This window comes from Lepidochelys kempii, chromosome 3 (genome assembly GCF_965140285.1).
Source record: "Lepidochelys kempii isolate rLepKem1 chromosome 3, rLepKem1.hap1, whole genome shotgun sequence".
Taxonomy (NCBI): Eukaryota; Metazoa; Chordata; order Testudines; family Cheloniidae; genus Lepidochelys; species Lepidochelys kempii.
In genome coordinates this window covers 178,273,704-178,290,295 of record NC_136382.1, presented here as the reverse complement: position 1 = coordinate 178,290,295, position 16,592 = coordinate 178,273,704, and the positions used below count along the sequence as shown (strand labels likewise).

At 42.0% G+C, this 16,592-nt stretch overlaps 1 protein-coding gene across 5 annotated transcripts in view; it reads right to left on the bottom strand.

The window, feature by feature from the left end:
• TTC7A (tetratricopeptide repeat domain 7A) overlaps nt 1–16,592 on the bottom strand; it is a 267,166-nt gene that overhangs the window by 233,064 nt on the left and 17,510 nt on the right. For 4 of the 5 annotated variants that reach the window (XM_073339137.2, XM_073339138.2, XM_073339139.2 and 1 more), the window contains 2 exons: nt 1,008–1,138; nt 457–569 (listed from right to left, as the gene is read on the bottom strand). In XM_073339137.2, coding sequence (XP_073195238.1) covers nt 457–569; nt 1,008–1,138 — 244 coding nt within the window. Of the gene's footprint in view, nt 1–456; nt 570–712; nt 806–1,007; nt 1,139–16,592 lie in introns of those variants that run through there. The other variant, XM_073339142.2, reaches the window with a different exon arrangement.

The window sequence follows — 16,592 nt, the reverse complement described above, 5'->3', positions numbered from 1 at the left end:
CTCCTCTCACTCAGTTTTACTGCTGTTTAGGCCTTAAATGTCAGATTCAAACAAAGTGAAGTCAATGGAAGGGTTTCCAAGATCACACCCTAGGGTTGAGATTTGGAAAAACAAACATTCAGTGTCATCTTTGCTCCGCTCCCACTGAACTCAAAGGTCAAACTCTCATTGACTTCAATGGAAGTAGAATTGGGCCAAAAAAGAGCAGAGATTACGTGCCTATGTCCAGAGAGCAGCAGTTTGGGGCCACTGTCAGGTAGAATGAATGAAAGAACCCTGAAAGGAGAACAGCAGTAAAATTAACATAGTACAGAGATGTAGCTGTAATATGCCGTGGCGAGAGCTGTCACAGCTCATTCCAGTTAGCTGTCTTACAGGTGCTACAGGACGGGTATGAGAAGTATGTCTAAATCCACTGTGAAAGTACATTTGGATTAAATAGCTGCATCCACCTACCCCTTCTTCAAGTGAGATACGTATGCACTCTGTAGAGCTGCTTCCAAGAAATAGGGAAGTTCAAAGTCAGAGAAAGTCACAGTGCTGCCTTTTATGCTTCTTGAATGCAAGGTCTGGGAGGGAAACAAAAAGTGATATGATTATAAACTCATTGTCCTTATCTGCTTGCATGCATTGGGAATCACTTTGCAGTGATTGGAAGGACAAAGAGAAAGTGATGCAGTGCACCATTCTACAACTTCTGTACCATACTTACTGTAGTTTTGAGATGTTCAAGTTTATGAACTTTTTGATTTTATGAACCCCAGAGGCCTCAATCAGTTAGCAAAATAAGGGTCCAACTGTATCAAAACTCTTCTATTGTCTGAAATATTGAGAGGACACATCACCCTTTCAGTAGTGCTCTGACAATCCTTTTAGTCTATCAGCACATGTAATTCTGCCCTCGGATTTGCCCAGCTTCCATTGACAAACTCACTGGGAGCCCTGTCCAAAGATAGGATTTGGGCAACATACAGGTAAGTCACACTTAGGGCACATTTATTCCTTACCTTCTCAAGTTCCTGCAAGTACACTTGTGCAATGACACACGCTCTCTCGAAACAAGCCATGACCTCCTCTTCCCTTTCGGACAGCCGAGCACGCGAGGCTATCGAATTGGGCGACCGCTCCAGTGACAGACCTGGAAAATGGCAATACCTTCTTAAACCCAAGCTCAGAAGTAGCGAAGTCAATGTAATCAGTTTTCACAGCGTAAATATTTACAAGATGACAGGGAAAATCTCCGAAATAATACATACTTTTGTTTTGTTTATTTTCTTGCTTGCTTCAAATACTTTTGGAAACATTGGTAGAATAATATATACTATACATTAGGACTGTCAAGAGATTTTAAAAATGAATCGTGATAAAAAAAATGAATCATGATTAATCCGGCTGTTAATAATAGAATACCATTTATTTAAGTATTTTTGGATGTCTTCTATCTTTTAAAATATATCAATTTCAATTACAACACAGAACACAAAGTCTACAGTGCTCACTTTACCTTTATTTTTAATTATAAATATTTGCACTGTAAAAAACAAAATAGCATTTTTCAATTTACTCAATACAAGTATTGTAGTGCAATCTCTTTATAATGAAAGTTGAACTTACAAATGTAGAATTATATACAAAAAAATAACTGCATTCAAAAATAAAACAACGTAAAACTTTAGAGCCTTTAAAGTCCACTCAGTCCTACTTCAGCCAATCACTCAGACAAACAAGTTTAGTTACAATTTGCAGGAGATAATACTGCCCACTTATTATCTACATCACCTGAAAGTAAGAACAGGTGTTCGCATGGCACTGTTGTAGCCAGCGTTGCAAGGTATTTATGTACCAGATGCACTAAAGATTCATATGTCCCTTCATGCTTCAACCACCATTCCAGAGGACACACGTCCATGCTGATGACAGGTTCTGCTCGATAACTATCCAAAACAGATAGGACCGATGCATGTTCATTTTCATCATCTGAGTCAGATGCCATCAGCAGAAGGTTGATTTTCTTTTTTGGTGGTTTGGGTTCTGTAGTTTCCGCATCTGAGTGTTGCTCTTTTAAAACTTCTGAAAACATGCTTCATCCCTCTCAGATTTTGGATGGCACTTCAGATTCTTAAACCTTGGGTCCAGAAATCTCACATTGGTACTATAACACTGCACCCCATATTCTTAATAGAAATATTGTTAGGATATGAATATGGCATAACTAAGATACGTTTTATGCAAGATGGGTCATGTGAGGTATCATTAGAAAGGTTATGATCTATTGAATGTGTTTATATGTTTATCCAATTTGTATGCATGTATCATTTCTGTATCTGAGGTTAGGAATACTGACTATGTAACAATTACAACTGTGTGTATTTGGGGGAACACCCACCAGACAGTAGGCAATCAGCCTCAATGTGCCATTAGGAGGAACAGTAAGACTCTAAGCTACAGAAACTCTGCAACCTGCCTAAAATAACAATTAGGGTGAAAAATTACATTTTGTAACCTGTTTCTTGAGTGTATTAAGTTTAGTTTGCATGTTTTGTTTTATTTGCTCAGTGATCTGCTTTGTTTTGTTTGTGATCCCTTATAATCACTTAAAATTTACCTTTTGTAGTTAATAAACAAAAAATAAGTTTATTACAAACCTCAGTTTGTGCAATTCATATCGGGGGGGGGGGGCAAAAAGCTGTGCATATCCTCCTCCACACTGAGGGAGGGGGCAAATTTGTATGAGCCTTCACTTTGCAGATCTTTCTATACAGCGCAAGACAATATTATTTTGGGTTTATATCCCAAAGGAAGTATGCACATGAGTGCTGGCCATTCCCCTAGCTAAGTCCTCCCACACAGCTGATTTCAGTCTGTGTCTGCAGCCGCGTGTGGCCTTAGCCGTGTGTGTTCTGGAGAAGGCTTGAGAGCCTAGCACAGCAAGGACAGGGTTAGGGTTAGAGTTACCCAGGCTGGTGGAAAGGGTGCGCTCAATGAGACCCCACCACATCAGGTGGCACCCCGGGGGGGGGGGGTTGGTCATCCTGTCACAGGTACCTTCTTTGCATTTTGTCAAATCTGCTATGAAAGTATTCTTAAATCGAACATGTGCTGGGTCATCATCTGAGATTGCTATAACATGAAATACATGACAGAATGCAGATAAAACAGAACAGGAGACATACAATTCTCCCTCAAGGAATCCAAACACAAAGTTAATTAACACATTGGTTTTTTAATAAGCATCATCAGCATGGAAGCATGTCCTCTGGAATGGTGGCCAAAGCATGAAGGGGCATACGAATGTTTAGCATATCTGACATGTAAATACCTAGCAATGCTGCCTACAAAAGAGCCATGCGAACGCCTGTTCTCACTTTCTGGTGACATTGTAAATAAGAAGCAGGCAGCAGTATCTCCTGTAAATGTAAACAAACTTGTTTGTCTTAACGACTGGCTGAAAAAAGAAGTAGGACTGAGTGGACTTGTAAGCGCTAAAGTTTTACATTGTTTTGTTTTTGAGTGCAGTTATGTAACAAAAAAAAATCTACATTTGTAAGTTACACTTTCACAGTAGAGATTGCACTACAGTACTTGTATTAGGTGAATTGAAAAATACTATTTAATCATTTTTACATTTAAATATTTATAATAAAAATATAACGTGAGCACTGTATACTTAGTATTCTGTGTTGTAACAGAAATCAATTTATTTGAAAATGTAGAAAAATATCCAAAAATATTTAATAAATTTAAATTGGTATTATATTGTTTAATAGTGTGATTAATCACAATCAGTTTTTTAAATCACAATTTTTTTAGTTAATTGCGTGAGTTAACTGCAATTAATCGACAGCCCTACTATACATCTATAGGTATTTTGTATTCACTACCTTTCAATTGTTTGATACAGAACAATATTATGCATTTCTATAGCACCTTTCATCTCTTAAGACCACCACTGAGGAAGGGAAGTATTAGCCCTATGGCACAGATGGGCAAACTGTGGTACAGAGAGATTAAGGCCCATATATGCAAAAATGGCCATAGATTTTATAGTAGTGGGTAGTAATAGGGGATTACTTTGTTGCGTATCTGTTAACTAACATTCCCTTTTGTGTTTTGTCTTTTCTGTCAACTGTCCACTCTGTGTTAACCCTCTTCAAAGGTTGTGGTTCTACAATCACATGTCTTTCTCCCCTGCTGATTGCTAAATGAAAGTCCTGCACAAACAAAAGAAACTGACTCTATATGTAGAGGAAGCCATGAAACTCAGTTTTTTTCCACAAGAGAACTATCAAATGCACAGGCTAAACTAATTCATAACTATTTTTCTCTGATCTGTCTTGGCTATACTCATCTAAGGAGCTACTTGCAATGGTAGTATGTTTAAAAAAATTAGAAAGAAGTGTGATTTCTAAGCTGATGTCCTTTTAAATGCAGAGAGGGCGGTAGGCTTCTTTTAATGGAGTCCAGCATATGGATTCGTGAACATTGTGAAATCATGCAGAGTGGCAGGCCAAAGATCACAAATGAGCATCACCACACACATACAAGGACTAGACTGCCCAGGTGTAACCCATTCTTCTCTGCTAGAGGAAACACTGAGAAACCAGCATCCCAAAGCCCACTGAAAGAAACCCACCACAACCCATTAACACACACACATCGCACATACACACGATATCTAATGTGGACCCAGAAACCAGCATGAGGACTGTCGTGTAGACAGGATTCAGCCATTTCTACCTCCTGCTCAGAACGGTGAGGCAAGAGGGAGTAAAAACATACAAGTTCACACTACAGCCTCCCTCCACTGGCGAATTACCACTCTAAAGCTCCAGGATGAGGACTGAAGTCAACAATTCTGCTCCTCAGGAACAGATTAACTTTCTACTACAAGGGTGAAGCTCATCTGTGCAGGTGACAGAGCTTTCTCGGGGGCCCATCAGAGACCGTGGAACAAAGTCCTGCAGGAACTAAAGACCATCGCAAACCTACCCACCTTTCACTACACATGCATGGAGCACCTCTTTGACCTGGTCTCCTCTAACATAAACACATCATGTATATAATTATTTAAAAAAAAAAAAAAAAAAAACACCGAATCCATTGTGTGATTATTTGGGGAACCTAAGTATGACTTATGAATTTGGTCAATACTATGAAATTGTTGCTACAAAAATTGCTGTATCATGAATGTGCCTCTCACTATGTGTATCCATCATTGCTGACAGGTCTTTAAGCATGTACCTCCCAGACTAGGAGCAATGGTGGCTTAATATAACTCAATGACCACGCATACACAAAAGCTCTGTCCACTCACGCACTAGCACTGGTACCAACATCTCCTGTCACACTGGTGGCCAAAAGTCAAAGCTTCAGTGGCCATGGTAGATAGGAAACGATGGGATTGTGGATGCAGCAAATAAAGTTAAATGGCAGCATACCAATTCCTCTCCACACACCAATCAACTCACATCTAATACATGACTCCTAAAACCCTGGAACTAGGTATGCCAGAACTGTCTATCAATCCAACGATGGCACTAAGGAACACTGAAGCGCACAGAGCATGAAGCCTGGATGTTTTGGCATAATGTCTGTGTTGAACAGTGTTAAAAGGAATTCAGTGTGATGGACAGCACCTCACAGGTGATCAAGATGGAATAGTTTCAGTTTTGCAGACTGTGTTCCCCATTCCTGAAACATATTATACTATGAATCTACATCTGGGGCAAAGAACTGCAGATGTCACGCTGTGCCAGTAAATTTGGGTACACAATGTCTTTGCCTAGAAGAATGTGTTTCCAGTGTACGCCCTGCAGCCCAATTTATAAACTTGGCTCAGGGAAATCAGTGAACATTAAACAAAAAAGTGTTTTTGAGACTTGTTCTTTACATAAATTTGTATTAGTCTTTATACATAAGTATACAAAAGTCAGCAGAATACTACTTAGCACTTTACATTAAAGCTCTACAAAAACTAACTAATCCTCTTTAGAGGAACATTAGAATTACCAGCATTGCACAGATGGGGAAAACTGACAGAAAGGTCTCAAAATGATTCAGCACCAGAGTTAAAATTAGAACCCAGGAGTTCAGCCCCAAAATTAATCTGCTAGATCACAATCTCTCTGAAAATAAACTGCCTGATCTTCAGCAAGATAAATCAAAGATTGAGATTAGTTCTAGTACTGTCTGGAACAAACCTTTGAGAATTCTGGCAAAAAACCCACACACACTAAGCAATGTTTGTCATCAGTCTTGACATTCCTTTTCCAAGCAGTTGAGCAGTGCTTTTGGCACTAAATGGAACAGATTGGAAAAACAGACACATTTGGTGTCCATAACTTTTGAACATTCACTGCAACATCCACTCATATTTAGCATGCCTCTTCTGCAAACAAAGAAAAAGCTTATTCAAGCAGAGGTTCTCCACCAAAACACTCCCAAATCACTGGTTATTTGGGTCATTCATAAAGCTTACTGGCACATTTTGAAAGCATAAGCTTCTTTTTCCGGAGGAGTTCACAAGAGCTTCATCTGTTGTTATTTCTGGACCAACAGTCTTTCATAATCCTATTGTACTTTTTATTTGACTGTCTCAGAGGTGGTGAGGTAAGTGGAGTTTAAAGCTTCAAACAACCCCCTGAAGTTGTTATTTTTCCTAAAAGGAGAGATGTAGCTAAGAGATTAAGTGACTTGCCTAATGCTGCAGAGTTAAACAGGACCACTAGCTTCCAGTCTTGCATGCTTGACCCACTTGGCCACCCTTTTTCTAACGGGCATGATTAGTTATTTTCACTGTTATTGCTCTTCTTGAGCCTTGTAATGGACATTCTTATCTGCTCAGACTCCCAATTGTTGTCAGAGGAGCAGGTGACAGCTATAGCCAGGTCAGCTTAAAATCAACGCTCTGCCTGGGCAATAGACTGCAACTATTTCTTCAGGATGTAATTATTATCCATGCCTTTGTCAACACCAAATTAGATACTGCAATAGACTCTATATGGGGCTATGTATTCATTCCGTCTGGAAAATGATGTGCAGAATTCATGAGCCTGCTTATTAAATGAAGTTTTTTTTCCATGGACACATTAAACCAGTGAGACCATTAAGACCCGCCCTGGCTGTTTGTAAGTTTCTCAATAGATTTTAAAGTGCTGGTTTTAATCTATAAAATCCTAAATGGCCTTGGACTATAAGGACTCTTTTTGTGGCATTCTGCCATAGTTGCAGTCAAGGAGACACCACAGGTAGAGTCCCCTGACATGCAGTCACCTAGCCACACCAGAGATGGGAAGGGGTGATTTGCCCTTAGGGCCAAAAGCCTTTGGAACTTGCTTCCTCCCAGATCACAGCAACCCAATTTTGTTAACCTACCAGACACACCACAAGGACCATGTTTTCTCTCTGGCCTATAAGGGGTTGAAGAGTGACTAGAGAGGGGTCAGGCTTGATGGTGACTTTTTTAGTAGAGATTATCATACTGATGTTCATGTAAGTCACTGCTGGGGTAGCACTGTCTTTGGGTAATTGCTGGAGTCCATTTAACTTGTGGTTTATAAATTTATAGAACTGAGGTCTGTTCCTCAGAGTTCAGCCACCCAGCATCCACGCTGTGAGGTGGAGTGAAGCAAGGTTCGGGTGCAGCAGCTGCCTGTGATCCTGAGAGAGTAGGTCCAGACGGTTGCGAACAGCTGACAGAGCTGCTACTGCCAAGCCTATGAGCGTGCTGAACCAATGCTGGTGAGGCCAGGCTGGGGCAAGCATAATGACTCGAACCTTATCCTTCCTGATCTTGAAAAGGACCCTGTTGATCAGTGGGATTGGCGGGAAGGCATACATCAGAAGGCTTGATCACGCCAGCAGAAAGGCATCGGATAGCGAGCCGCTGTCGAGGCCTGGCAGAGAGCAGAACTGTTGACATTTTCTGTTCTGTCTGGTGGTGAACAGGTACACTTGGGGAGCTCCCCACTTCTAGAAAAGCATCCTGACGAACTCCAAGTGGAGGGACCACTTGTGGGGAGAGAAAAAGGACCTGCTTAAGTGATCCGCCAGCATGTTCCGAACACCGAGGAGGTGGGAGGTTTCCAGGTGGATCGCCGTGCTGGATGCAGAAATCCCACAGGCGAAGGGCTTCCTGACACAGGGCCAATGACCGGGATCCCCCTTGCCTGTTGACATAGAACATGGAGTCCGTGTTGTCTGTCAGCACCTGCACCATATGACCCGACAGATGGGAAAGAAACACCTTGCAAGCAAGGCAGATGGCCCTGAGCTCTCTGACATTTATGTGAAGTGACAATTCCTCTTGAGACCATAGCCCCCGAGTCTTGACAGCACCAAGGTGTACTCCCCAACTGAGGTCAGACACATCTGACACCAGAGATACTGTGGGCCGTGAAGTCGCAACAGAACACCTTCCATCACTGCATCCGGGTTTGACCACCATTGGAGCAAGGTGAGTACCCAGGGAGGGATCGCGAGGACCCTGCCCAAGGGGTGTCTGGCTGGGGAATAGATCGACAACAGCCACATCTGAAGGGACTTCCTCCCCAGTCTTGTGTGTTGGATGACGTAGGTGTACACAGCCATGTGACCTAGGAGTCTGAGGCAGATCCGAGCTATGGCGAGCGGGTGTGCAGTGATCTGGACAGCTTTCAGACATTAAGAACCAAACCAAGTTTCTCGTGTACCAGGATATCATTATCCCCACTCTCCTGTACAGTGCTGAAACCTGGGTCATGTTCAGTAGACACCTCCAGGCTGTTGAACGATACCATCAACAGTGCCTCCACAAGATTTTATGAATTAAGTGGGATGATAGAAGCATCAACATCAGCTTTCTGTACCAAGCCAAGACCTCCAACATCAAAGCTATAACCATCTGCCACCAAATCCGCAGGGTTGGTCAAGTTCTTCAAATGCCAGGCAATCAACTCTCAAAGCTGGTCATGTTCTCACAATTGAGTCAAGGTTAACTGTGAGGGGAGGGCAAAGAAAGCACTTCAAAGACACTCTCAAAGCCAACATGAAGAAGTGCAACATCGACATAAACTTATGGGAAACCCAAGTCCTCGACCAACTAAAATGGAGAAGGACCACGTGGCAAGGATCCCAGCATTCTGAGACCCAATGAAGACAACAGGAAATAGAGAAAGAAAGAAGAAAAGAAGAAAGGGAAAGAAGGAAAGAACATGCTGCAGCCTGACTCAACAATCCAAATCCACCCCTTCCACTGGAAAACATCTGCCCCAACAGAGATAAGATCTGTGGCTCCCAGATTGGTCTTATTAGCTACCTGCAGATCCACCAGCAATAACCACTATCATTTCCTGGAAGACTATCATCCTCGATCACCAACTACTATTGCTTATCCTCCTCAAGGCAACCCACAGTAGCAATGTGGGACAGGATCTATGTTCAACACACGCTTTTTTTCCCCCTTGTTCTTCTGCAGATTGGTTCCAAGGAGAAAACAGAAGTATTTTATTGCTCAGTAGTAGCATGCTTGAGATGATACAGAAATGAATTATCCTTATCTTTGCTTGTGTAATTACAGCATGCTTTCACTTTGCCCTGTTAGTGCCCACAGTAAAAGTTAAAAAGAAATAGTTGCATCAGCATGGGTAGACAGCCATCACCCTCCCATGAATCCAACTTAATTCCCTGTCTCACTCCACAAAGCAGTGTCTTTTTCTAGTAGAATCCCATAGATGGTGTATTTTATGTAGTACAATTAATGAAAAGATTATCCTTATTGATTTTATTTGTATTATATAAAAAGTAATCTTCATGGGCCTTTTAAAATCTGCCTTTGGAAAGATCCCACGCATTGTTTCGGCAGAACAACATTCAGGCAGCAGGCTAATCTTGTAATGCAGAACATGCTCTAAAAACATGTTTTCTGAAATACAGAGAATGCCTAGAAAGTGTATATGTATCCTATAACATACATGTAACCTATGATCAGCCAAAAAGGACACTACTGTAAATTCACCTATAAAATACAGGCTAGACCACGGGTCTCAAAGTCCCATCCCACAGGCCATCTGCGGCCCAAGAACCTCCCCACTGCGGACCAGAAAGGAGAGACCCATGCAGCCATGCTGCCGTCTCTGTCTGATGCAGGCGCCGCCCCCTGTGGCTCCCACTGGCTGTGGGAGAGGGACAGAGATACCATCACTAGTCGCTGGGCAGAGTCAGCCATGGAGGCAGCGTCACTTTTTTCCCCACAATGAATATAAACAAGTCTAAGAAATATTGAGCCTACTGGAACAAAGATTGTAAGTAGAAGGGTCTCTGAATAACTACAGTTTGAACAACATAATTCAGTCAAAATACTGAACACAACTCTCTGATGCCCACCTTGCTGCAATCCTGAAGGTTTCAACTGCTCAGTCACTGAGGCCAAACGTCAACCAACTGACAGAACTGAAGCGTTGCCAGGTGTCTGGCAAACACTAAAACTCTCTGGCAGGTGAAGAATCGTATAAAGTTGTATGACAGTTTTATTATTTCTAAGAAATTCAAAATAAAAAATACAATATAAACATTTTCTTTTCTGACCACCATCTTCAGTGACATTATTGGCCCGCTGGGAGGATTTGAGGACTGGCCCTGGCCCTAAGGTAAACTGAGTTTGAGACCCCTGGACTAGACAGTAGGGTCTTATGAAATCCATAAACTAAATTAAGTTGTTCAAACTGTAGTTATTCAGAGACCCTTTTACTTACAATCTCTATTACAATAGGCTCAATATTTCTCCTCATTTTTTTAATTCAGGAATATTAAATGAAAAAACTAGTTATTCTGTTATTTATTATTCCTCACCTGATGTCCCCATAGTCTATGAACATTATCATCATCATCTTCAAGGCAACCTCTTGTGATATAACAAAGGACAACAATTTCAGGTGAAGAATAAGCAGTGGGAACAAATATACTCCGAAGCAACAAATATCCTGTTATCATGCAAACATCCTTGGAAATACAAAGAGGGACAATAAGAGAGACAGGAAGTGTGAAAGATCAGCAGTTTTGTTTCTAAACAGAAGGAAAGTTGGGCCCAATCAAAACTCTGGGATTTAGATCAGGGGTTCCCAAACTGTGGTAAATATACCACTGGTGGTTCATGCACTTGTTGCAAGTGGTACACTGTAACAGAATGGTCTGTCCTTTTTAAGGAGTAGTGGGCCTAGTACCAACCAATTTCTGTTCCATGACATGGCCCCTTTGAGGAAAGAGGTATTCAAGAGATCAGCAGCCTAACTGGGGAATGGGGCCAGGTGTGAGGTGGTAGCTACTTGATAAACATGATAAAAGTTGTTAGGTGGCTCCCAGGAGCAGAGAGAAGGCAGAGAGGCTGGAGGAGAGAATTACAAGGTAGCATCAAGTCAGGAATGAGTTTCCCTGTGATGGTGAACCAGAAGTGAGACTAGTGGGCTCGTGAAGTCTCCCTGGGCTGTGCTGTGATCCCAGATAGGCTAACGGATGGGAGGAAGAAGTTGTGAGTCCAGGGACCAAAGCAGGAGATGACCTCTGGGAAAGACTCTCCAGAGAGACCACTGGCACAGCTCTCTGGCTCAGAGGGAAACAGGAATATGAAGCCTTGGAACAACGGTGAACTGGAGCTGAACCTGCCCAATGCCCAGGTAAAACCCCTCAATTCCAGCCAAGACTCCTCACCTGTCTACCCTCCCCCATGAGCTACCATTTACACACACTCACCACCTGAGACATGTGAACTCCACTAGAGTTGGTGGGAAACTGTTTTGCTGTCTCACAAAACTTTTCGTGCCGTGGAACAGGAACATCAGGATGAAACTGAGACATTTTGAAGTTTTTTTGTGAAAAGCCAAAAAGACTACCACCCACCTTAGAACAGCCAACAGCCTGGGAGTCAGGGCACTCACCTGCGTGGAAGGAAACGCAGGTTCAAATCGCTGCTCTGCTGCTTCAGATTCAGGACCTGGGTTTCCCATATCCCAGGTGAGTACCCCGTCCTCCAAGCTATTCTGGGATGTCTCTCTTTCTCTAGGTTTGAGCACAAGTTCTATCACAAACCTGGAAACCCCTCCTGACAAAAGTTCTGTCAGAATGGAACCTTCACAGAACCCATGAAAAGTCTGCGTTTAGACAAACTGCCATTTTCTGATGAAAAACCATTTCATTGAAAAATTCCCAACCAGCTGTAATCCTCATGGTCCTCTAACCTTCCCCCAGCCAAACTCCTCATTCTTTTAGTTACCCCAGGTGGATATCCACCAGCCAGATTCAAAACGTATTTTATTAGGAGTCCATAAATACTTAAGTAAACCCTATTAAGGCCTAAAATGTGCACAGAAAGGAGAAATTTGCATGTGGTACTTCAAACATCTGTTTTGTAAGAAGGTGGTTGGTACATGAACCAATAAAGTTTGGGAATTGCTGATTTAGATTCCAGACTGTCCAGATTTGGCCCCTTGTAGGGACAGCCCATACCTATGAACTTTGCTTTCAGCCCGTATCTAAGCAGGATATTTTTAACAGGGCCCATAATACGTCAGCTACTCTACACCATTCCTTTAAAACAACCACCACTCCTAGTCCAACTGAGTTAAGGTTGTGATCCTATATTTCTCCTCAAAGGCCTTGTCATAAATATAAAGGGAAGGGTAACCACCTTTCTGTATACAGTGCTATAAAGTCCCTCCTCGCCAGAGACAAAACCCTTTCACATGTAAAGGGTTAAGAAGCTAAGGTAACCTCGCTGGCACCTGACCCAAAATGACCAATGAGAGGACAAGATACTTTCAAATCTGGAGGTGGCAGGGGGGAAGGAACAAAGGGTTCTGTCTGTGTGATGCTTTTGCCAGGAACAGATCAGGAATGCAGCCTTACAACTCCTGTAAAGTTAGTAAGTAATCTAGCTAGAAAATGCATTAGATTTTCTTTTGTTTAACGGCTGGTAAAATAAGCTGTGCTGGAGGGAATGTATATTCCTGTTTTTGTGTCTTTTTGTAACTTAAGGTTTTGCCTAGAGGGATTCTCTATGTTTTGAATCTGATTACCCTGTAAGGAATTTACCATCCTGATTTTACAGAGGTGATTCTTTTACTTTTTCTTTAATTAAAATTCTTCTTCTAAGAACCTGATTGATTTTTCATTGTTCTTAAGATCCAAGGCTTTGGGTCTGTGTTCACCTGCACCAATTGGTGAGGATTATTATCAAGCCTTCCCCAGGAAAGGGGGTGTAGGACTTGGGGGGGGCATATTTTGGGGAAAGACGTCTCCAAGTGGTCTCTTTCCCTGTTCTTAGTTTAAAACGCTTGGTGGTGGCAGCATACTGTTCAAGGACAAGGCAAAGTTTGTCCCTTGGGGAAGTTTTTAACCTAAGCCGGTAAGAATAAGCTTAGGGGGTCTTTCATGCAGGTCCCCACATCTGTACCCTAGAGTTCAGAGCGGGGAAGGAACCCTGACATGGTGGCAGAGCGGTGGGATCATTTTGAGCCAGAGATCATTTTGAACCAGAAGCACAGCAGGATTTTAAAGGGTTTTGTAAAAGGTGATTGCAGCTGTTGATTCTGTCACTCTGCTTGGGGGACAGAGCAGCAGGCATAACAAAAAGATTTTTCTGTAGGCTGAGAACAGCTATCAGAGACAAAAGGGAAAAAATCACCTCTGTAAAATCATTTTTATAGCACTGTATACAGAAAGGTGGTTACCCTTCCCTTTATATTTATGACAGGCCTCTAATTACGGCTTCCAAATGTCTTTAATGATTAACTTTTTTTTTTTTAAAACTATAGAATATTTTTATAAACTTTTTGCATTCTCACATGATGATTGATCACACATTCAAACTTAAAAATTACAGATATCTGGGGCAGGCCCTTTGGCATGGCTGCTTTGCATCATGCAACCAGCATAATCTGGCCCTAAAAGTGGTTTAGCAAACCCAAGCCTAATGGTGATTCAGCAGTGGCAGAGAGGCCCATAGGAGCTATTATGCAACAAGTCCTTACCGTTGCAGCAGGCAAGAGGTGAAGTGGTCAGAGTAAAGAGGATGACAGGATGTCCATGCACTACATTGATCCTTCCCTGCATGTTCATCCATTAATGGCTGTGGCAGTCCTGCCTGAGTTAAAGCAGCCCTCATGTTGTTCTAACACAGAACAGAGGGAATGGCAATGCACAATGCAGCACCAGAAACAGGGAAGCACACAGGAGAAATTTAAGAGGCCTTTACATCCCATCCACAGACCTGCATCTAGTGCATTTTGACCACAAGTGAGGGTCTCCCACAACTAAGTATTAAAGGCAAACTGAAAGGAATGTTTATGTCTTATTCTGGTTCAGGAACCAGGGTTCTCCTGCAGCAGTTTACTATGGCTCTGACAACAGCAATGGACTTGGAGTCAGGAGATCAAGGTTCTATTCTTGACTGCCACTGATTCCCTATCGCCTTGGGCAAGTTGCTTAGACTCCATGTGCCTTGGTTTCCCCATCCATAAAACGAGTCTAATGACACCTATGCTCCTTTGTAAAGCACTTGAAGATGTCAGATCAAAAAGCTATATAAATGCTAAGTATCACTGTCATCATTAACACCTACACAGTGCAGGGAGCTGCACTGTTCACAATGCTTTAAGAGTCAGTGACACGTATGGTTGCCAACAGTCCCTTATTACAAGCAACATCCCTTATTTTTTCTTGTCTGTACAAGATCAGGAGTTGCTGAGTGCTGCAAAAAGCAGCAAGAAATACCCCTGGTGAAGGTAGGTGAGTACTAATTAATTATTATTAATATTAATAATAAATGATAATGGTGATAATAAATAATAACAATAATATTGGGAAGAGAGGTGGCACGAGGGTGGTAAGAAAACAGTCCCTTATTTTTTAAAATACAATGTTGGCAACTCTAGGAAAAGTGATCTATTAACTCAGATAACTGATTTTCATAACTAAAACACACTTTAACACAAAAGAGATCATTGTAAAGTTTACTCTTATTAGGGATGTGGGGTCTTAAATTATCTGGGGTTTGTTCATTTTAAGAGCATTTCAGTTCCCCTTTAACTGTAGGCCACAATAGAAACTGGCATCTAGATATGTTGAGAGTCCTGCCTAGATTTTACAAGTCAAGGCTGATAACCAGCTCTGAAAGTTTCACTACAAATGAATTTATCCACCAGACAAGACAGGAATCCATGCAGATCTGCTCCAGCTAGTACACTCAGGAGACATCTGTTGTAAAGTTACATTGGAAATTGATATTTACTGGCTTGTTTTGACTGGGGCCTGGCCTACACTACACAGTTATGTTGACATAAGGCAGATTACCTTGACCTAATTATGTCAGTGTCTACACTACAGCCTTGTCCCACCAATATAAGTACCCTATTACACAGACATAATAATTCCACTCCACAAAAGGCATAGGGCTTATGTTGGTGTAGTTAGGGCAACTCAGTGTCTGTGTGGATACTCTTACTTACATCAGCTGTTAGCTCTCCTGTCAATTTCATGGCTCCAACTGACAAGAAAGGCAGGCAGCTAGAGCCTAGCTACCCCCTGCTTCCCTGGAGAGCTGGGAAGCGGGGCCCCACTCCTGGCTGAGAGCTCTCAGCTCCCCACACTGCCCTTCTTAGGTCAGTGGAAACACTCCAAGGAGTGGTGTGTGGATCTGCACCACTGCAGTAACTACTGCGGTGGCTGTAAATAGACCTAATATAGGTTGACTTAAGTTTTTAGTGTAGACATACCCTGGGTCTCAGAACACCAGATACAAGAAGAAAAAAATACCAGGTAGCCCAGCCCTGACATGCACCAAGTGGATCAGAAGTGAAATTTCAGTGAACTTGGCTTCTGATGTGTTTTCCTGTTGCTAAAACAGGGCTGAGTAAGAAACCGGCAGAATTACCTGCACCACAGATCAGTGAGAAAGCTCCAGAGCGAGAGAGAACATGCAACACAGCAAACCAAGCAGAGGGCTTCCAAACTGAATGAAAATCATCTGAGACTCATATTGAAGAGGGAATACGTACAGACAATTTGTCCATTTGATGATCACTGAGAGAGCTTTCAAAATGAGTCCTTGTTAAACTCAGACTGGATTATGGAAAATCCTCACAAACCTACAATACCTGCAGAGAGCTGACATTCCTTCCCTTTCCCACCCTGCAACACAAATGGTCAGGGATTTGGAAACAGGTTTGGGTAAAGCAGATACAGCCAGTTCAGATAAAGGATCTTAATTTCTGCCATTACCTTTGTAAACTGCTCAAGTCCCAGCATTTATAACTAACCTAAACATTTATTTGTTGATATTTGTTTTGGATGGAAATCTGTCCTGCAAGACTTTTGATAATGGGTTTTTCTTCTGTGTTTGTAAAGCACTTAGCACAATGGGGCCCACATCCTGATTATTTGCTACCCACAATACAGAAAAATAGTAAAATGCTGAAAAGTTTCCAAGAAGACCACAAAAGTTTGGATCACTGTCAAACGTCCATCAAAGTGCTCTGGAAGAAAGAGTACGAAAAGTGCTATATAAAAGCAAATTCTATTTTTTTCCATCAGATTCCACTCCCAGCCATCTACTCTCCATATAT